Source organism: Camelus dromedarius, chromosome 20 (assembly GCF_036321535.1).
Source record: "Camelus dromedarius isolate mCamDro1 chromosome 20, mCamDro1.pat, whole genome shotgun sequence".
Taxonomy (NCBI): Eukaryota; Metazoa; Chordata; class Mammalia; order Artiodactyla; family Camelidae; genus Camelus; species Camelus dromedarius.
The window spans coordinates 28,160,959-28,183,378 of NC_087455.1; the positions used below are offsets into that span (position 1 = coordinate 28,160,959).

Genomic DNA, 22,420 nt, shown 5'->3' on the forward strand with positions numbered 1-22,420 from the left:
GGTGAAATTTCTAGGTCCATTTCTAATCCTGTATCCCACATGGCAGCAAACCCAAACCACCGAGGACTTACCTGCCAGGCCCAGGGCTATTTATAATATGTTCCTCTGGGGGCAGATCCTATGACAAGGACAAAGATGACTTAGTGTCCTGACCGGTAGTTGGCAATGGTCCTTCGGTGGTTAGCAGTTGAACCCAGAGGGTGTTGAGTAGCTGCCTCTGGGTTAACATGGTGTCGGCACTGGGGCGACTGCTCCTGGGATACGTCCATGTGTTGAGAGCACGAGCTTTCCATCTCGATTGTGAAGGGGTCCACTCCTAGCCCGGCAGCAGTGGGGCTGTAAGGCAGGTGAAGGGCCAGCATATGTCATTTTTGATTGGTTCATTCCTGAACTTCGTGACTGATAAAGTAGACTCCTTGGTCACCATCGATGTCTATGGGGGAGGGGGTCTTTACATGGCACACAGCTGTTCTAGACCCCAATAGTGGTTTTCTGCTTTGCTCAACAACTCGGGCAGGCCTTCTGTGATGTCCCTTACCTGTTGTAATGCATTGTAGACCACTTAGAGCTGCTGTTTCATCACACTGCATCGTTGCTTTGCCCCCTTCCATAGCTGGGACCAGAAGCCCAAGGGTACTCATTATTTTGCTGTTGCCATGGGCCCCAACCAAATCCTTCTGGGTAACTGGCCACGTCCAATTCACCAGCCTGTCCCTGAGTTAGGACCCCTAAAGCCTATGTCTGTAATTTTTCAGGGTGGTGGTGGCCTGGGGGTATGCTTGCATTTTGCAGATAATCCAGGTCCTTGCATTTTGTCTGTATTCACCAGCCATCCTCATGCAATCAGATGAGCCAGGAGCACAGGGCTGCTACTTTTAAGCTGGAAGGACACTGAAGTTAACAGGGTAACATAATGGAAGAAAAAGACACCTTTCATGGCAGACAGCTGCCTCAGGGCCCCCCAAATTCTAATGGACGAGCACCTCAGGATCACCCCCACAACCTTTTGTCCCCCCTCATTTCCCCACATCTCTGCGCTCCCGGGGGTCTCCTCAGCCTTGGGCTGGCTCATTTATTGGGCTACATCCCGCATGCCTGTAAGCCTTGTAGGTGCCCAGCCTCAAGACCGAAGGAGCCCAGAGAGGCCAAAGTTTTATTGGACAGGGGATATTGCACAGCTGAAGCAAGGTCCTGGAACAATACCCACCATGCGCAGCAGCCAGGAGGCAGACACGGCAACAGTCTTTGCTGAGCGGGGAGGAGGCTACTATTTATAGGGGGAATTGACGTCAGATTGGCTCATCAATTACCAAGGAAACCAGCAGCTGGGCTGGGGGCAAGTACGTAGGTAGTTACTAATTAAGCCCTATGATTAAGAGGATTGGGTAGTCATGTGAGTGAAGCACGGACTGGTTGAGCAGGGGATGTACATTGAGCAGAACAGCCATCTTGAATGGCCTAACCAAAAATCCTATCAAGCATCTTTTCTGACCACAACGCTATGAGACTAGAAATCAAGGGAAAAACTGCCAAAACTACACACCTGGAAGCTAAACTATGTGCTACAAAATAACCAATGGGTCATTGAAGAAATCAAAGTGGAAATAAGAAAATACCTGGAGACAAGTGAAAATGACAACACAGCAATCCCAAATCTGTATGGGAATTCTCCCATATCTAATGAATCCCAAATCTAATGAATTTTGCTTTAATATTATTATGAATTCATGCATTTAAACATATCTGATGTTTCAAACCATTCCAGTTATTATCTTTATTGATGCTTAAACTGTAACACCTTTGCCAGCGGGAACCAATTCAAGCTGGCTCTTGGATCCTGTTGAGTTGTCTTTCATAGTTGCCAAGATGTTCCAGGGTCATAGCGTACATTTCCTGCCCCAGAGCTGAAATCACCCATTTCTTCAAGAAGCCTTAGTTCCTTTTAGTAGCAAAGGATATACAGACATCACAATCTGGGCATTAATAAATTGGTCACTGTTTCTAGGTCTTTTCAGTAAACAAAGCTAGGAGAGTCTGTTGTTACTGTTTTGTGGCTTGATTTAAGATAACGTAACTTATGAGTTCATACTGACACTTCAATTCAAGCCCAGGATTTACTTATCAGCCTTACACCTGTACTTTCTTCATCATGAATTCTTTCTAATCACCTCAGCCAGAAGTGACAGGTCTTTCCTTGAATTACACCCTCCCTTCAATGACTTTTTTTTTGCAAACAACGTATTAATCTTTGATTTATGCTATTTCTGTGTATACTTATCCTCCCTACCGAATGGTAAACAATTTGAGGCCAGTGTTCACGTCTTTTTAACTCTTTGTTAAAAAAAGATACAATTTCTAAAGTGCTAGTGTATTTCCTGACATATAAATACCTTTTCTCTTTGAATCCCTCAAGATATGGAACAGTACTATATGTGTACTAAATTTAAAATATGATTATGAAATAAATACAAAATCAGGTTTATGCTCAACTTTTCAGATATAAAGGACCAGAAACTCTCATTTCAGAGGCAATTATGTTAAAGATATTAAAGTTGTTTGAAATTAGTTTTATTTCACAGATATAAAACAATTCTGAACATTTACAACTTGTACAACGTCTGGTAGCTTTCATATTTTAAAAAGTGCTATATGCTACGAGAATAGGAAAAAAAAAAATGAAGACCACAATGACATTCCAAATTATAAGTTCAGGGGATGGGAATATGAAGAAAGTATTCTAATCAACTACAAAATCCTGAAACCATTCTTGATTGAAGGAAAATGAATAATACTGGATCTATAAACAGTGTGAAATCACACGTTGGTCTGTAAACACGTTTCATTTGTTTTTTCATTCAGATGTACACCTACAAATTACATAAGGTGTCGCTAAAATGAACCAGTTGAAGGTATGATAAAAAAGAGGTAGGGAATAAAAATGAAAGAATTTATTTTGGTAGTTCTTCGATAATGATGCGAGACACTGAATTCCACCCAGTAGAGGCATCTCCTTTTGGGTAATCTGAACACGTTCCAACCCAGATAGCAACATCCACTAGCCCAGCACCAATTCCTTCACAAAGTCCTTCCACTGCAAAACAAAGGTAAAAGTTACATCTCTCTTTAGAACAAAAAGCAAAAACCTTAAACTCAAATGTATTACTTTAGCAAGCTAGATTAAATTTATTTAATGTACAGTGAATTTAAAATTCTACTACTTAATAAGAGACTCATAAGTTCTCTTCTTCTTAGCACACAAATAGTTTTAAAAGATGTACACACATCCATTCTATGATATAAGCTTCACAGGCAATTTTCTTAGAGGTTTCAACCATAAAGCCAGAATTGGTTTACTTACAAAGATGACCTAAAACAAAAAAAGCAATTTATTTGACTAAACAAAGGAAGCCTACACTTTTAAAAGCCAAGACATTGATGTGATATTTAAGTCTTTTTTTAAAAGAAGGCACTTTCCAGCACTTACCTGTATACTTGATGGTATTCAAGTAGAAGAAAAGACTTTCATAATATTAAATAGTAATTCTAGCATAACCATTATACCAGTCCTTCAATCTGGGAATCTTATTTTACACAGAATTTCCTCATGGTGAAAAAACAAAAAACTAACTAAATCCTGTTTTTCCGTTGTGTTTTTATGCTTCATAAATACATGCCTTTTCACAGGTCCTGGACTTTCACATACTAATACATAAAACTTGCATTCTGTCTTATCAAGGCTCTTCTCCAACATTAAAAAAAATTCCCCTGGTGTTCATTTTAACAGGCAAAAGGTATGACCCCGTTGGCATCTGTATCAGGGTGAAAAGGAACCTCAGGTTGGCAGATTCTTTAAGAAAATGGGTCTGGTTAGTTTTCCTATCTGGTTGAGGTGAGTGCATTCCAGCTGAGCCCAGGGATGTAAGCCTGAAGCAATCTGCTTTCACCAGCTGTGACATCAGTGAATGGAAGGCACATCCCTCCAAATCCAGGGACCAGTCTCTGGTTCAGGCTCCTTCCAAAGTTGGGAGAACTAAGCAGTGTGTGCCCACAATATCATTTAATCTAGAACTCTTAATACAACACTAGGTGAGAATGCCTGGAAACCCTTGTGTTCCTCCAAGGTCTTGACATCCATGGCCTAGAAATGTGGTCACTTCATCCCACAGGAGGTCGGACAAGCTTGGGTCTAGCATCAGCCTCACAAGGGGAGAGTCAATGGTCACCTCACAGCCTTTAACAAATGAAATAATGTTTTTTGAATGAATGAATGAAAATTTTTGCAGGTATAGAGTAGTCTTGCAACTTATTCAGCACCTAAAATATGTTAGATTAGGGGTTCTCAACCTGTTTTCCTCCTAGACCCAGGTAACAAGATGACATTCAAATGTCTGTCAAACTCCCATGGGCACAGCCTAGGCTTAAATTCATCCTCTGATGGCCAATAGGCACACAAAAAGATGCTCAACGTCATTGATTATGCAAATCAAAACTACTACAACAAGGTATCACCTCACACCAGTCAGAATGGCCATCATCAAAAAGTCTACAAATGACAAATGCTGGAGAGGCTGTGGAGAAATGGGAACCCTCCCACACTGTCAGTGGGAATGTAAATTGGTGCAAAGAGAGGGGGTTAAAATATCTTCTTTATGTCTTGAGGGTATTGTGGGGATTTGAGGAAGAAAATGGACAGGATGCCCTTGATTCCTTAGGGGTAAATGTACTATATTAATTTCTGGGATCAGTTTCTGACTTAGATCTCTAAGAATGCTGAAATACTTCTGGTTAGCAGTGAGGGAATCTCTTTCTTCTGCCATTTTTAAGTACAAGATTAGTGAGAAATTGCTTCGAGAAATCAGGGAAACGAAGCTAGTGATATATACACCTTTGATTCTCCTGGCACACACTGTCATGGGTGCCACCCACAGCAACTCAAGAAAGCAAAGTGGCTGGGAGTCAGATGTTGACAGCAGCGTCTGGGTGATGGCAGTAATAGGTACTTTCCCCTCCTGCTACTTTTTGGTAGTTTCTAAACTTTTTAAATGAAACTTAAACTATAACAAAACAAACAATAGTTCGGGTTTTGTTTTTTTTTTTTTAAACAGCTTAAGTGACCATTGGTTTAACTGAATGTCTGTTTTCTCAGACTAGGTAGAAGCAAACAGAGAATGCAGGAACAATATAGAAATGTTCTCTTTTACAAATGCACCAGACTGTATCTACCTTTTTAAAGAACAAGATAGAGAAATCAGCCTCCTTGTCAATCTAAACTAGTGGTTCTCAACCTTGGCTGAATATTAGAATAACCAGGAGAGACACTGGAAGTCCCACTGCCTAGGGTGCAAGCAGATGCATTAAGTCACAGCCAGTGGAGGAGTGGTACACAGACACGGCGATTTTTTTTTTAAAGTTCCCCAGTTGGACACGAGGTATAGCCAAGATTGGAAACCACTGTTCAGTGGCATTATTAGCTATTCTGCCATTTCATCTAACTCTGATTTTCAACCTTGAGATAAAAAAAAAATACAGCCCTTAACCAGAGATTCTGATTCAGTTGGTCGGAGTTGAGACCCAGGCACCCATATATTTTTAAAAAAGGTCTATAGGAAATTCTAAAGTGCAACCCAGAGGGAGAATTATGCACAGAAAACTTGCTACGACCCAAAATTACAGTGGACTCGAAACTCATCTTTAGTTTCTAAAGATGAGGCACATTCTGCAATGTCACTCTTCTACGTACCAGAGGAAGTACGATGAATGTTAATTGTTGAATTCATTTCAGGGCTTCCTTGGTCCAAATAAATTATGGCTTCAATAGGAAGAGGTCCTGAACATTCAGCTCCATTGAACGTGAAATACCAACGCTGACAGCATGCACTTCTGCATTTTAACCGGAGTGAGCCACTGAACAAAACTCTTAGGGCACTGTTCGAACGCATCTTTGTGAATGTACACTCCTATCACAAACACAGAAGCAGGGCTTAATTAGCATTTTCAATTTTAATTAAAAAGGTGCTTTCAAATTGTAATGTGAATTTTATTTAACTATCCTTTTCCCCAAACTGCATTAAAAAAAAACAACTTAGCTTTTACAGAGGGAAAGCGGTTCTCTGCAAGATGGGTTAAGAGGCTCTGATACTAGAAACTCTTAAGAAAACGGAATTACGGCTTTCTTAGAATTATTCACCTCTTGAGGGTAACTTTCAGTTTTACCCAAAACAGCCAGTCTTCAGTATTTTAGACCAAACCAATCTATATATTTACTTTTTTTTTAAATTCCAAAAATATTTCCTATGTGCTGAATGCTATAGATACAGCAGTAGACAAAACAGAATCCCTGCCCTCATGGAACTTACAGTCTAGACTAGCACTACCTAGATAGATTATCTTTTTTTTTGTATGTTTAAATTTTTTTAATTTAATTTATTTTGGGGGGGGTAATTAGATTTATTTATTTTAATGGAGGTACTGGGAACCTCACACATGCTAGGCATGCCCTCTGACCCTGCTCTGATTTGTATCTTTTGAAGCAAAAGCAAACAGTATCCTGAATAAAGCGTAGATGGGGTTTTTAGTCGTTACCTATGTGACACAATGCTAAGACTCAGCCTTTTTTTTTTTCCCCTCTAATTGGTCTTTGCAAAGTTTGTCTGTCTTTTGGCTCATGGTCCACTATCTTTTACCTGCAGAAAGCTCCCAGACCCATTCTGACCACTACTAAGAGGAACTTGAAAACATATTAATAATTCAGAGTCCACAGGGAAAGTTTGTAGAACTCAGCAACTTTTGATGAACTATAAATAAGCAGCTAGTCTGTTAATGGTGTTTAAAGGAGGCAACATTTTAACAGAATTCTAAGAAATCACATATCAAAAAAAAAAAAAAAAAAAGGAATCACATATCAAAATAAAACTGGTCACAGTCACCAAACTATGGAGCCTATATGGAAATTCTATCACATAGAAATCAAATCAAGACTGTCACAAACATTTTTGTGGATAATAGAACCGACATTAAGAGCTGAGATGAGGAATAGGGATAACACACAGATTGCTACTTAGAACCTTAAGTTTTATGAAAATAAAACATCTTCTATTTGCCTGGTGGTCGTAGTGGTTAATATTAAGGAATGATATACTGTGGAAATGGAACCATGTATAGAGCTGGTCAACAAAAGGAGAAAGAGGCTTAGAAATAGCACCAACTTCAACTTTCAGCCATCCCAATGGACTTGCCAGTTACTCTGGAACCAAATACTAATCAAAGTGACTGAATTACCAATCCAAATGCATTGCCAGACAGACTATTTTGAATGATTCTTCTCCCTAAAAACTGCAATAATTTTAAATGGTCACCGTAGTATATTTCTGGTCCGTTCTATTTCTCTTAAGCTTAGCAATTTCAAGCTGTGCCTGCTACTCAGAATAAGGACAAATACCGGTGGAATTCCCACTTCTAGATAATTTCTATCCTATCGTGTGGTCGTTTCTTGGAGACTTCTTTCCACTTTTATGTCTGGAGCCACAACAGAATTTCTTAGACTAATTTAAATTTAAACTCACTTTAGGACAATATTGGAAAGTTGCTTACTGTCTAACACACATACCTATGCTCGCTCTTCTTGTTTGCATTTGACTATTTTAAATATTATTAGGGTTAAAATAAAATGGTGACTTATTTGTCTTAGAAATAACTTCATAAAATTAATTCTGAAACATCACCAATTTTTTTTCATTCATTCTAAGTTAAAAGTCACATGGTATCCATCACTTAATTTTTTTAAGTCTTCCAGTAAAAATAAAATAAAATGTCACCTAAAATTAACACTTATCCCCTCAACCCTTAAAGTCTGTCTCAACTTTAAAATAATTTGAACTTTACTTACCGCAATTTTTCCAAGATCTATGCCATAATTCAGTGAACTCCATGAGCACTGCTTGTAGTTAGGCGTCCAGGACTCCTCAAAGATTTCCCTCAGGCATTCCCCCTTTTCTCCTTTGAATCCATCCCGACCTGGGATCCCAGGGGTACCAGGAATGCCGTTGGCCCCAGGGCTTCCATCTCGCCCAGGCACCCCTGCGGGCCCTTGTAAGCACATCCCATTATACTGCAGAGGAAAAAAGAAAGGGGGAAAAACTCTCACCACTTAAGATTCAAAGACTCAGCCTGATTAGAAATACACTTATTTTGAGTGCTTGGATTCAAGAATCCCTACAGACCACTTGCCCATGTTCTAGATGAGTTATTATAGAGAACTGATTTTAAAGTTATTTCTAAAATATTTCTTTCCTATACTTTTTATACACTTTACACACATACACACACACATACACACTCATCAAATACATAATGTTTTCTAACCTTTAAATGTCCATTAACAGATGATTGGAAAGATGTGCATATGTATATATAATGGAATACTAGTCAGCCATAAAAAGAATGAAATAATGCCATTTGCAGCAACATGGATGGACCTAGAGATAATTATATTAAGTGAAGTAAGTTAGAAAGAGAAAAATACCATATGGTATCACTTATATGTGGAATCTAAAAAAAATAGCACAAACTTATTTACAAAACAGAAATTTACTCACCGACATAGCAAACAATCTTATGGTTATAGGGGGAAAGGTGGGGGGAGGGATAAATTGAGAGTTTGGGATCTGCAGATGCTAATGACTATATGTAGGATAGATAAACAACAAATTTATACTGTACAGCATAGGGAACTATATTCAATACCTTATAATAGTCTATAATGAAAAACAATATGAAAAGGAATATATATGTATGTGTAACTGAATCACTATGCTATACACCAAAGACTAACACAACATTATAAATCAACTACACTTCAATTAAAAAATTTTTTTCATTTGCCTGCTTTCTTCTACTGCTCATTAAAAGCATATATAACTTTTAAATGGCTGTATTCCAAGGTGGACATAATTTGATATATGGCTTTTTTCTTCTAACCCTAGATGTTGTAAAGGATGTGGACTTCAGCATCGTACTTTCACAGTATTATGCAAACATTGCACTACTTGGGGATTGTCAATTCTATTTTTTTCTACTATGAATATTATTATAATGAAAATCCTTATCCATATAGCTTTTTTCTTCTTTTGAATTATTTCCCTAAGATAAATTCCTAGAGATATAACTATAAAATAAAACCTTAACAGTCAATAGTGGTCCTACACTGGCAATATCTCTAAGTCGGATACACACATCTGCTTCTCCTCCCCATTTTTATGTGGAGGAAGTGTCATTAGGATAACACTAGTTTCCAACCCAACCCATCTGTCCCGGCCAAGGAGAAGGAGAAAATGACCTCATTGCAGGTGACCATTAGTCTTCAATAGGGTGGCAATAACCTATCAAACTCTGAAGTGCTAGGATTCTCTCTGTTTTTCTTGGAGGGGTGGGGTGCACAGCACAGTCCCCATAACAAAGAATCATCTAGACCCAAATGTCAATAGTGCCATGGCTGAGAAGTCTTATTCACCTCTTTATCTAAAAACTGCTATTCACATAATCTTAGTGAATTTGGTCCCAGAGGTATCACATCTGTCTTCTTTCACTTTAAAATGCTAACATGATTAGTGACAGGTGGAGGTTTCATAAACGGCTGTGAAATGAACCCGTTTCTTTCACTGGCCACCAGGAGGCAGAGCTTGCTGTGCGCTTGAAAGGATGGCTTTGAAAGATCCTGTACAAAGAAGTTGCTTTATAGAATCTGTTGAAACCTTTAATGACTGAGTGGATTCTTTTCCCCCAGCAAAACCAAATCCAATCTACAGGATGCACCTGAGCCTGGCTGCACAATAAACTTTTCCAAGTCGGGCTAGAGTTGTGGGAAACCACAGGTACTGTAAATCCTTGGAGGGAAAGGAAAAAATTGGTAGCTTTATAGGGCAAAGGGGTATTTTGTGTAGCATAACTACAGATTTATAAAATGCAGACTGCACATCAACCACATTCATTTGGTACAGTTTTAAACAATTTAGACACTCAAAATAGAACTGTAGCCCTGAACACATAGTCTGCTATGTGGAATGAAATTACATAGCACATCACCAAAAAGTACAGTGTAAAACTGCAGGAATTTTTTTCCAGAGTTTTTGAATCTGGCTTAGAACTAGCTGCCAGGGAGCTTGATTTATCAGCTCAGTTTACAAGAGAAGCTTAACAAACATGAAACAAATTTTTAATCAAAAAATACCCCCTCCCCATGTCCTGCAATGCCTGTAACCCCTATTTGTCTACAAATAAGATTGGCTTAAGGATTGAAGTTTATTATATGCCAAGGAATTCAGTAGTTTTGAAAGGATCACTCTTGCCACAGAGCAGAGAACTGCTCTGTCCTCTACTGAGTTTGTTGACTTTTAGAAGGAAAGAGCTTTAAGCAAACAGACTTCCCATAGATTAACCCCTCAGAAAGCACTTGGGCTATTTATTTGCTCTATTGGAAACTGTCTTCCCCCTTAGTTTGGCTGTGATGTTCCTACCTGGTGACCACAGACTGAAGACTCGGGGTGTCCAGAAGGACTGACTGCCCGTCTGTCTAAATAGAACAATGAAATGGGTCCTTGGTGGGTTAGTGCTGGCTCCCTTCATTTCCTCTTCTGGTTCTAAACCCTCTGAACCGCTCCTGGCCCGGCTGTGGTCGTCCAGCAAAGAAAATTGCAGCCCATGCTCCCTAGGAAGATGACCCAACATGACTCACAGTCTTCAAGTTACAGAGTTGGACGGATGCTGGGTGGGAGTTGTTATTCACTCTTGCTGGCAGACGTGGCCACCAGCCCCAACAAAGGACACGTTGCGCGTCCCTGGCCCAGGCCCACAGGGGATCAGCGAGTCCAGGGTCTCCCAGGCAGCTCCCAGGCTCAAGTTCTAGCCTAAGCTCCTCATTCTACTCATTGCCGCGCTAACCCTCTCCATGCTCGGGGGCGAGGTGGGGCGGGTGAGGGAGACCAGAAATTATTAGGCGATTCCCTGTACTTCGGGGCATCCCACCCAACCCCGGCGCCTCTTTGCTCCACGATGGCCGTCTCATTTTAGTCTCCTCTGCGAGTTTCAGGACTCCACTCCATGCAGAGGCCAGGTCCTTTCTAATCGGTAGACTCAGACAAAGCAGGACTCCCCAGAGGCACGCAAGACATACACCCAGCTGTACAGACACCTCCCATCCCCATTCCTCACCCCTCCTACCCCAGGCACCAGCTGGACGGACGCCGTCCCGGTGTGGCCCGCGGCTTCGTCCCCTCCCCCGAACTCACCAGGTCCACCACCTCCCTCGGCCGCAGCAGCGCCTTTTGCTTCCCCTTCGGGGTCTCGGAGGCGCTCGACGGCGCCTGCGGCTGCAGCAGCAGGAGCAGCAGGAGGCCGAGGAGCCGCAGTCGGGAGGCGGCGGCGGGGCCCTGGGGACGCATGGCGCGCGGCGGCCCCGGGACTCGTGAAGCAGGAGAGGAGGAGAATGAGACCAGGGAACCGGGACGTGATCAGAGTCTGGCCCCGCCGCCCTCCGAGGCCGCCGAAAGCTGCATCAATGCGCCTTTCACCCGCGCGCTTCCCTCCCTCCCGCCCCCCAACACCGGGGTTTCCATCCCGTAATAGGTCGGAGCCCCCACCCCGAGCCGGACGTGGGGCGGGCCGACGGCCGGGCCCGCCCCCTCCCGCGCCGCCGCTCTGCCCGCAGGGACCCTCGCGGGAACGCGCAGACCTCTTGGATCCTCTGCCTCGCGGGTGGCGATGCTCAGCAAACCACAGGTGGAGGCTATAAGGACGGAGTGGAGACCGCACCGCCTAAGCGAACATTGTAGAGGCACGTGCCTTCACCTGGGTCCAGGCACACCTGGGTCAAACCCTGGCACCGTTGGCAAGCTGTGTTTTGGAAGATGATTTTTTGTAGGGGATAGAAGGGGATGGGAAGGAACCACAGATATCATCAGGTTCTCCCAGGGGCCCGTGACCCAGATGATTAAGAACCCAAGCTTCATAATGAGAGCTAACAAAGGACCAGGAACCAAGCCGTCTTTTACGCATACTCTCTGTCCCCTCGGTAATCCTACGCAAATTGATACCTCCTCTGCTTGCCCCATTCACAGACGGGGAAACTGAGACTCAGGGAGGTTAAGCCATATTCAGTGGTAAAAGTCCACCTTTGAGTAGTAACTCTTGACCTCTGACTGATAATTATCTTTTTCTAACCCCCTCTGTCCTCTTTTGTCCATTCTGGAAGAAAGTGCCCTCAGGGGCGCAGGCCACTCACCAGCTAGGGTCAGGTTGGACCAGGAGCTCCTTTATACACCACGGGCTGGAATCAGGCAGGACAGAGGTCTTGCCACTTCTGAAACAACATGGAGGTTGCTGACAGAATGGCAATACTGCTAAGGTCAAATTCAGCTCAGCGGGGTTCTCTTTACCAATCGGCCTGGTTCTGGGAAGTTGTAGTGAGCCCAACAGATGGACATTAAAATGAACAGTCTGGCAGGGGAGCAGTTCAGGACAGTTCTAGGAATCCTTACTCCTGGGCCAGTGCCTCACCATAGGTAAATTCCATTCCTGTTTGTCAGAAAAAGCAAAGCTCCAAGTGTGCTCTAAAGCCAGGACTGGCTGCATAATATGCCACTGCAGCATAAAAATGCAGGGTCCTCTGTTAAAAAATTACAAAGAATTTCAAGACAGTGTCAACAAAGCAATACATCAAGCGTGGGACCCTTCTAAGTGCAGCCACACAAGTTGTTCATCCATAAAACCCATCCTGTGTAGAGCTAAGCCAGGTCCCAGCTGATGCCCTTATGTAGCCAAAGCACTGTGGTGGCAGCAGGCTACAGGCTGGAGGGGGGGGGGGGGCACCACCAGCCAGTCTGTCTTCTATCCAAACACAGTTCCTGCTGCTGTAACTGCTGCTGCTATATCACCCATCAGTGACTTCGGATGGCCCCTTTCTCTAAATCTGGGGTCAGGTTGGGGTTTCAGTAATTAGCTAATCCTGTGTCAACATCCATGTATTTTAAACTACACATTCACATAACTAATTAAATTACACTGTAAGATAAATAAACTAGGTATCATTATCTACATTTGAAAGATAATATATAATAATGTGTAAGTGCTTCACAGCACACAGAGGGCTTTCACATACCCTGTCTCCCAGTTCCTAACATTTCCGTAAAAGTACTCCTTCCAAGGGTTGGATTAACTTGGCTGTCTCTCTGCTTACTGCTACACCTCTGTGGGTTTGCAGTCATTTATCCTACCGCCTCTGGAATTTGAGTTTTCTCAGTTTAAAACTTAGACCCATTCTACCATTATAGATTTTAGTTCCAGTTGGGGAGTACAGATTAGTTTGAAGTCCTCAGTGCTATTTCCAGAGTGATCTTTCCTGAAGATTTCCAAATGTGTTACATATTTTCTGTTCAAATATTTAACTTTTTTTCCCTATGAGCTATTAATGCATTTCTTATCTGTTATAAAAACTCCTTTAGGAGTGACATCTTTAAAACATTTAATCTTGAGGGGGCGGATATAACTCAGTGGTAGAGCTTGTGCTTAGCACACATGAGGTCCTGGGTTCAATCCCCCCTATGGCCATTTAAATAAATAAATAAGTACACCTAATTAATCCCTCTCCCCCAAAAAAGATTTAAAAATAAAACACTTAATCTTCCCACTGAGATACATAATATAGCTCCCCAATTTTCCAAATCGTCTTTCATGCATAGGTAAAATTTTTCTTTATATAGGTCTTACATTGTGGCTATTATGTATTTTGCTGCCATTGCAAATAGAATCTACACCTCCCCACTGGTTGTATTATTGTTGTATTACTGTGTAACAAATTGACCACAAAGGCTAGAAGCTCAACAGGGGACAGTAAAGCAACCCGTTTGGCCATAGCTGGAAGCAGCTACCACCCCACAGCTGGAGAGACATAGGTGACCTGTCAAAGCTGGAATCACGTGGGGCTTGTCCACTGAAAGCTGGAGCTAAGAAAGAGATGAAGCCGTGGTTGGAGAAGGAAGATGAGCAATATCCTGGCTTCTACCCACCCTCCAATCTCTGATTGACCAAATCCAGTTAGAGAGAGAAAAAAGAGTGGTATTAATGATAAGAGCCTGGGAAACAGGAGCCTGGAACAGCCTGCAGAGGTCAGCCTCCCGGGATATGGAGCAGGGCAAGGAGAAGCATGGAGAATGGCACTGAGGGCAGACAGCAGTGGTAAGTCCCGAAAGGGGGGCGCCGAATTCCTCCTTCCACGGCTCATGTTCGCACAAGCACACACAGTCAGCAGTAACATCCCACAATGTAGTGGCTTCATCTGCATCCCTAAATTCCCAGATTACCAGACTGTTCAGGCCGGTATTAAATGGTTAATCTACCCATATCCTGCTCTGCTAGGCATTCAACATCCGTTACCCTTACCTGCTCACGAGTGATTGGAATTTTTATAGTTCTAAATGTTAAAAGAATGAAAGTTGATGGAAAATTATAGAACCTAAATCAATGATGAAAGATTAGTAACAGTCCCTTGCCTGCTATGGTGGTGAGGACATTCTACATGCGTCCTGTTTCATTTGTGCACATTTATACAACTGGGAGCTAGCATCCTTTGCAGTGCTTGAGGGCAAGCACTGGTCTGGGTTAGACCGGAAAGAGGTACATTTCATTTATTCTGAGTCACAGCCTGCTACGTGCTTTCTACTTGGGTAGTCTTTCATTTCCCGTCAGTTTTCCTCCTTTTTCTTAAGCAACCCAAAGCTGTGCACTTTCTTCCTCTCCTCAGTATGCCCTGTGTACAGAGGTTTTGAAATCAGCATCCTCTAGGAACAGACTCTGCATTGTAAGAATTCCTCTGAAAATTCTTCACTGTGGAGATCTGTGTTGAAAATGGTCAAGATTAAAGACATTTCTGGGCAGTTCAGATGACTCCTTGCAGCCTGTGTGTCTCTTTCAAGGCACAAAGAACTGCCTGTTTTATGATAAAAGAAAGCCAAAGTAAGCAGGATATTTGGAATTACATTTTAAAACATTTAGGTTTACAAAATACATCCAGGTCTCCTGTCTCCCTCCACAGATCTCCAAACCCATGAGCTAACCCATAGTTTCTGGTTATTTCTTTCTCCAGTTCCCCGTGACAATTATAGATGTGATTGCTTTGTTGATATGAAGTCAGACCGTTGCAACTGAAATTGAAGCAAGCCAGTAATATTAATCTCCTCCCTCACCCATCAGTTTTTATCAAATGACAAAGTAAGCTGAATGCATTTTTACCTCTCCCCAAACTGTCCAATAGAGAATGTTGAACAGTGACAAAATGGGATTTGACAGGAGAGAGAAAGAGATCAAGAGGTTTGGATCCGAAACATGAAGTGGGTAAGTGTCCAAAGGAAAAACAAAAGTTAATAATTCATTGTCAATAATGGCATAGAAGTTACCGGTTATAAGACTTGCTACCCACTGTATAGAAAATTAAAATTAAGTCTCGGCAAACTCCCTTCCCACCTTCCTTGTGATGACTTAAAAACAACCCTTTGGCAATGCTGTTAGATATTTTGGCAGTATTCTCAGAATCACCAGAATGATCAGTATGATCAGAAACATCTTCATACCACTTTTCCTTCTAACTCTTGGCTAGATTAATAATTCCTGTTTTTATGGATGCTGTCCCCACCACCCGCCCAATTTATTTATGGATTCTATAGAAAGCATGCTTTGGAATTTGTAGGTGACCCAAAGCTGGAAGAGCTAGCTCAGGCTGCCTGCACCAAAGCCAGATGGGAATGGTCTGCTTGGCAGCAGTTTCTGAGAAAAAGATGAGGGAGGATAGGTCTGGGGGGTGATGGGGGGGAGGTCAGGGCAGATATTGAATTAACCACTTCTTAAATGAAAACCAAAGAATTGTTATACAGAAAAAAAAAGTCACCTGAAATTGAATAAGGAGAGAAAATAAAAAGCCTCACTTACTCATTAAACAGATATAAACATCTACTGACCCCAACCACATGCAAATTTTCTTTTGGATGTTAAATTCGATTAGATGCTGCCACTAGTTGTGTGTGACTTCTATACCAGGGATGATAAGAAACACCCTGGAGCTTGACCCTCCACCCTTCATGGTTCCATTGTGAAATCTCTTCATTAGGTAACTTAATGGACCTTAATTTTTAAGTGATTGCTTGCTTGGGCATCACAGGAAATTTGTCCTCGTATCCTAGTCCTTTCTTCCCCTTTTGTTTAGGTGGAATTCTTCTAAGAATGAGATCACATCCTCAGCATCTGCTTAGTGTGTCTCCAGGAGCTTCTGCTTCTTGGTAACCCTTTCTTAAATGGCTGATGACATGTCAAGGTTATGTTTGGAACGTTAGATTCCTGGGCTGTTTCCTAGTCACCTTGACTTCCCAGCCCACATTCATGCACGTAGACAAAGGCGAAGCCCTGCATTTCTGCTCTGACTATAATTATGTGGCTTCCTATCTCACAATTACCAAGGCCAGGATGCTGTGGCTACTATAATCCAAAGTAATCTTAGTGGCATCATTACCACTATAAGAAATAAATGCATTGACAGACATACACTGTCTTGCATGGTGAAGAACTTGCTGGAATATGTGTTCTCTTCCAGGCAACATGTTTTAAGAGACGCGTTGGCAAATACAGCACAGGAATGTTAGGTGCAGTGAGCATGATTGTTAGGGGATTCAGAAACCCTCACAAAGAACGAACAGTTGAAAAATTGGAGCTTGGCAGCTAAGAGGAAACAAGATGCAAAAATCTGAAGGGTTGTCACAAAAAGGGGAGAGGAGCCGTGGTCTACTGGACTCAAGAGATTCTGAGCCAGTGGGTCTGGGGAGGGGCCTGAGAACCTGCATTTCTAACAAGCTCTGAGGCTGCTGGTCCAGGCACCACGTGTTAGATATTGAATTTGAAACGTTTAAAAAAATATTTTTATTAATTCATTTTAAAATAGCAATAATCAACCCATTGTACATTAGAATAAATAACACATTTTAATTAATAATTGCTATATTTTCTAAAACCAAAAAAAATTAATGAGGAGAGTGTCATTATTTTGCATTTTTCCAGATCATTTTGCAGCTGGATTCTCATATTTGCTTCTAAATTCAATCTGTTGCCATATCACATGCCATACAGCCTCTTAAAAACTACACTGTGCATGTGTGAGAGATTGAGAGTGAAAAAGGCAAATGATCTCTTATTGTTATTATGAAAATAGTAGTTTTTCACTCTTTAAAAGTGAAGTATAGTTGATTTACAATGTTGTGTTACTTTCTGGTTATAGCATAGTGATTCAGTTAAACATATACATACAGATACATGTACTAAAACTAAAACTAATAAACTAAAACTAAAATAATAGTTTTAATGTCACATTTTCTCTAAAAGTGTCTCAGGGATGCCCAAGGGTTCCCGGACCACACTTTGAGAACAGATTATTTATGGGGTGGGCAGAAGCAGGAAAGAGCCTGAAAGAAGAGGCCAGAGAATGAGGGGGCATTCGAGGACAGGGCCCTGCAAGAGGAGCAGAACCTTGTCTGTGCTGTCATCAGGACCCACCCGGCAGGGTCGGACTCAAGTCTCCCTTGTAAGCCCGCACAGGGGCAAGCACACACATGCCTGTGCAGTGGGGAAGTTAAAATCACAGCAGAGAGCTGACATTCTTAGTGTGGCATTAGAAATCTCACTCGGTTCAAGCACCTGTTGGTCTTCCCAGATTCTTGGATGGCGTCCAGGACAGTGGCACTACATCCTGCTCTGAGTCTTTGGTGACCGCCGGGCTTTGGAGTTGGTTGATTTTCTTGGAACCCTGGTGCTGTTCTTCTCCTTCCTATGTCCTTGCCTTTAGCCTTTTTCCACAGTGTGCATTCCTCCCCCCTGCCTCCCGGAGCTCACCACCAGGCGTTCAGAGCTGTCTAGCCAGGGACCCAGCCCTTACTTCTTCTGGTCTGCTATTTCCCTTACTTTTCCACCCTGTTTTTAAAGTACAGGACTTTATCAGGATGTGTTTTTGAAACTCGCCTGCATTTGAAAAGCCATTCATTTCCAGTTCAAAGGCAGGTAGCCTTTGGATTTCAGGACACGTGCTGGGCAATAAAAATTGATTAATTGAATAAATAAATATAGATTAGCTTTCTTCCAGGGACAGAAAAGAGACATGACCCTGTTGTGTGTCCCCTTTCAAGAGTGAGAGAATTCTTTTCTGAGTCCTCCCTGCAGACTTCCTTCCAGTGTCAGTGGCCAGGATCACCTCACATGCTTATTGCCTAAAACACATCTCTTTGGCAAGAGACGTTAGCTCCATGGGGCTAGAAGGAGACTGCACCTTCCCTGAGAGACAAGGCTTCTTGGAGGACAGTGAGCGACACTTGGGTTCTATTAGCAAGGCAGAAAGAGGGCAAGTGGCAGGCATAGTTGGTTGACTATTGGGTAGGCGACTGAGAATGTCTGCCACAAAATAAAGTAGAATAGAACAGAAAAAAATAATAAAATCCTCACAGTGATAGCCTTACCATTTCCCCATTACTGTCAACCTCAGGGAAGTCCTTGGTTTATTTACCCCATCTACCATCAGTTATTTCAGTTCTGGATTTTTTTGGAAATGGGAGATTTCCAGGTGAGAGACTTAGAATAAAGCACCAGAGGAAGCAAAGCCCTAAATCCAAAGGATGTACCATCAAGTTCTGTTCGTAGATATTACTCCGTGATACCTACTCTCTTCTTATACCAGTAATTTTTCCAGTGTACAAAGGCTCATTAGAGAACCAGCTCTATTTTTAGGGAAGTAGCACCATCTCAATGTGGTTGCCATGGAATGTTCCTGAGATGATCCATTTTTATGAGTGTTTTATGCAAGGTCCAAGAAGCTTGCACAAATTTTTCTGCTTACTCAGTGTCTTGTCTGTAATGGTTGCTTCCTGCTGCCCCAGGAGTTCTAATCTCAATGGAATGTGCTTTTTCCTCCTAGGGTGATCATTGGCAGGGCCCCACTTTCCAAAGAGCCTGTGTAAGTCTGGACAATGTCACTGACAAGCTAAGATTTTCTGGTCAACCAGTCTTCCACAGGCGTTTTGTTATCTCTGGATAATTCCTCAGATGAGACTTAGACTCTCTCCTGATGCTCATATTTTTCCCTAGGCTCATCATAGTCTTCAGGTTCCTGAAGGATTGGTCCACCAGTAGAAACTCAGTTATTAGGCATTGGTTTCCAAGTTGCTATTAATGATCACTATCATGCCTCCATTATAATAATCATGATTAAACTTCAGCTCACTGGTTGGTTGTTTTCACACTAGTCTTTTTTTCCACTGATGTGGTCTTTATTTCCACACCAGAGAAGAAAGTGTGAGTCCTTGTGATAAGTTTTCTCCACTTATAGGGAGGACATGGAGGAACCTTCAAGACATGGAGGATGACATGGAGGAGGACATTGATCAGTTGTGACAAATGTACCACTCTGGTGAGTGATGGTGTTAATGGAAGCCTATGCATGTATGGGGCAGTGGGCATCTGGGAAACCTCTGTACCTTCCATTCAACTTTGCTGTGAACTTAAAACTGCTCTAAAAAGTCTGTTTTTTTAAAAAAAGTTGGGTATAATTGGGTAGAATAGTACAGTGTTGACTCAGGTCCTCATGAAGTCATGTCTCTGGGTCATTGTTTTGAACAAAGACTTCCTAGAATGGCCATTTTTCCCCCCGTTGTAAAAATCACTTTGGCTATAGCAATATGCAAAGCAGGTTTGTATGGAGTGACATTTCTAAGTATGAAAAAGCACATGAACTCAGGGCACAACCACAGGTTTTAAACCTTTCTTCTAAAGGCTTTGTATCTGTTTCATTTGTCCTCACCAGAACTCAGACTGGGAAAAGCTTTCAGCTTTTCATTTATTCTTCTGCTCTGACATCATTCCCTCATGTTTATAGCAGAATTTTCAAGGATTTCATACTGAAGGCTGAAGTCCCCTCAGGCATAAATGACACTTCCGCAGCCAGATGGTTACTGTTGCATTCCCTGCTGACTCCTGACCATCACTGATTCCCAGATGTCCTCAGTCACCTAAACCCTATCATGTCCTCTTACTTTGCAAGGCAGTTTGCAGTATAAACAAGCTCAAATTCAGTCTTATCGGGTGGAGTGATGTAACTCTAGTTGAGGTCATCAGAGGTCTGATATATACATTCTTATAATATTTCAATAAACATTTATTGAGCATCTTTCATGTGACAGACACTCTTTGTTGGGGACTATTTATCACCCCAAGGAGCTGATTCTTGTATCAGTTAAGATGCTTTCAGCAGCAAGTAACAGAAAATTGTGTGGCTGAAACAATAAGGAAATGTTTTTCTCTTAACATGAAGTTCAGAGCTGTGGGTTGTTCCATGTGACTCAACCACATCATCAAGGATTCAGATTTTTTCCATCTTTTTGTCCTGCCAATCTTAGGGCTTTGGCTTTGTCCTCATGTCGTCATCTCCCCTGGGGAGATAGCTGGTCCAACTGTTCCTGCTGGATGCAACAATGTCTAGAGGAATAAGAGGGCCATCTCTTGTGGGATCTCCTTTTTAGGAGGAAGAGAACCTTTCCTGGTAGCCCTCAGCCCTTTTACATCTCATTGGCCAGAAGGGGGTCACACACTCAACCCTGAAATAATCTTTAACCAGGGGAAGGTGATAACCACAACAGACTTCAGCAAATCAAAGAGAATCTCCATGTAGAGTAGAATGGCTATGTAAGTAAATCGGGGTTCTATAATGAAACTGGATGCAGGAATGAATGTTGAGTAACCAACAGCTTCCAGCTGAGGACACAGATATGTATAACAGGTTGTTAAAGATGCCTGTTTCCTTTGCCTCAGAACTTTGGATGAAGCCTGAGTAGAGGACATAATGCCTGCACATTCTACCGAGAGATGCTAGAAATGCCTGTAGTACAACCTTTGACCCCTTAGCAAGTCCAGCCTCAAACCCACCCCCCTCAGATGATGTATTCTGTGTGTACTCGTGGGTCTGGCTGCCTTGCTCAGCATAATGTTTTTGAGATCCATCTATGATTGTGAATATCAGGAGTTTGTCTCTTTTTATCACCTAGCAAAACTCCATAGTTTGTTTATCCGTTTATCAGAGATGATCACATCCCATCAGCATTTACACTTTAGGATGAGTGAGTGTATCAGCTCTTTTCCAGAGAGCAGGGTTTGGCCTGGGGGCTGGAGCTCTGGGGTGCTCCCACTGCAGAGGGGTGACTCCCAGGGCCAGGAATGTGCTGAGAGAGGATGACTGTGTGCCAGCGAGCTGCTTCTACTGGTGGAGGGGTCCAAATGCAAGCTGGACTGCCCATGGGACTCCAGGGGATTCCTTAAGAAGACGAGAAAGGACAAATTTCTCTCCCCTTATAACCTGTCACCACTACTCCTTTTGTTCTGTGATTTTTGGATTTTGCATCAGGAGCAAGATTCCAAGTTACACTATGGGCTGCTGCAAAGCAAAGTTCCCCCTCCGGCCTGACAGAGTCCTGGAAAACAGAAGGCAGAGGCACAGGGAGTTTCCCCTCCGGCTTCAGCCCAACAGGGTGCTTTATTAGCAAACTCCTGGCCTTGAAGTTAGGAGTCAAGTCCAGTAGATCTAATTCAATTCCAATTTTCTGTTGGCGTTACAGTAATCCTAGACCACAGCACACCCAGAATTATGAGCTAAATATTTAATTCCTCAGTATATTTAATCATGTGGTTATGAGTCATTGCTAATACATTCAACAGATATGCCGGTCTCCAAGCGGCATCTCCAAAGTCAGGATTTTAATTGTTTTTCTTAGTGATTTGCTCATGTCTGCATACCAGCCGTCAGGCTTGACTGACCAAAGCCATCTTGAAATATTTAACTTGGAGTTCAGTATAGGACTAAAATGTGTCAATTATTTCTAAGCTCTCTATCTAGAGACACAGATCACTTATCAGAGTCAATTTCCAAACTAAGTTACGGTAGGAAATAAAACCAACTATATATTTTATGCATTAATATTATAAGTGGAATGAATGAAAATTTACATGTCACGTAGGAAATTTTTACGCATGTAGACAGAGCATATTGTGTCTTTTACAAAACTGAAAAAAGAACTATTTGGTGAGCAATAATTTTGAACATTCTAGAATAATGAAGATAATAAGATTCATAAAGCTGCTTATCGTCATATGGATATGCATCTTGAACTGCAATATACATTTATTTACCTGAAATGACAAACTAAACAAGTAGTAGAAGTTAGCAAAACAGGCTGTACCTTCTTACTCTGTGAGCGCTGGTCCTCCCCTCCACCCTTCGCTTTTGCAGGTGGGTGGGGAAGAGCATATGCTCATTGTGAAATCAAACAATACAGGGTCTAAAGCAGAAAGTGAAAGG

General features: G+C 42.1%; 2 protein-coding genes across 2 annotated transcripts in view; one reads left to right on the forward strand and one right to left on the reverse strand.

Annotated features, from left to right (window-relative positions):
- The window catches only part of SLC25A32 (solute carrier family 25 member 32), a 38,317-nt gene extending 32,451 nt beyond the window's left edge, over window positions 1-5,866 (forward strand). The window contains exon 7 of the mRNA XM_064476914.1: window positions 5,783-5,866. Within this exon, the coding sequence (XP_064332984.1) occupies window positions 5,783-5,831 (49 nt within the window). The 3' untranslated portion in view covers window positions 5,832-5,866. The remainder of the gene's footprint in view (window positions 1-5,782) is intronic.
- CTHRC1 (collagen triple helix repeat containing 1) lies at window positions 2,552-11,582 on the reverse strand. Its single transcript, XM_031439433.2, has 4 exons — window positions 11,283-11,582; window positions 7,886-8,107; window positions 5,741-5,957; window positions 2,552-3,091 (listed from the first exon to the last, which is right to left on the reverse strand). The coding sequence occupies exons 1-4, from the start codon at window positions 11,433-11,435 to the stop codon at window positions 2,949-2,951; spliced, it is 735 nt and encodes a 244-aa protein (XP_031295293.1). The 5' UTR covers window positions 11,436-11,582; the 3' UTR covers window positions 2,552-2,948.
- Window positions 11,583-22,420: the final 10,838 nt, after the last annotated feature.

Excerpts from the sequence above, each read along its gene's own strand:
- CTHRC1 (XM_031439433.2), bottom strand. The coding sequence starts at position 11,435 with ATGCGTCCCCAGGGCCCCGCCGCCGCCTCCCGACTGCGGCTCCTCGGC. Across the intron at positions 8,108-11,282 it reads CGAGGGAGGTGGTGGACCTG|TATAATGGGATGTGCTTACA; the intron begins GTGAGTTCGGGG and ends TTTCCTCTGCAG. Across the intron at positions 3,092-5,740 it reads CATTCATCGTACTTCCTCTG|TGGAAGGACTTTGTGAAGGA; the intron begins GTACGTAGAAGA and ends TTTGTTTTGCAG.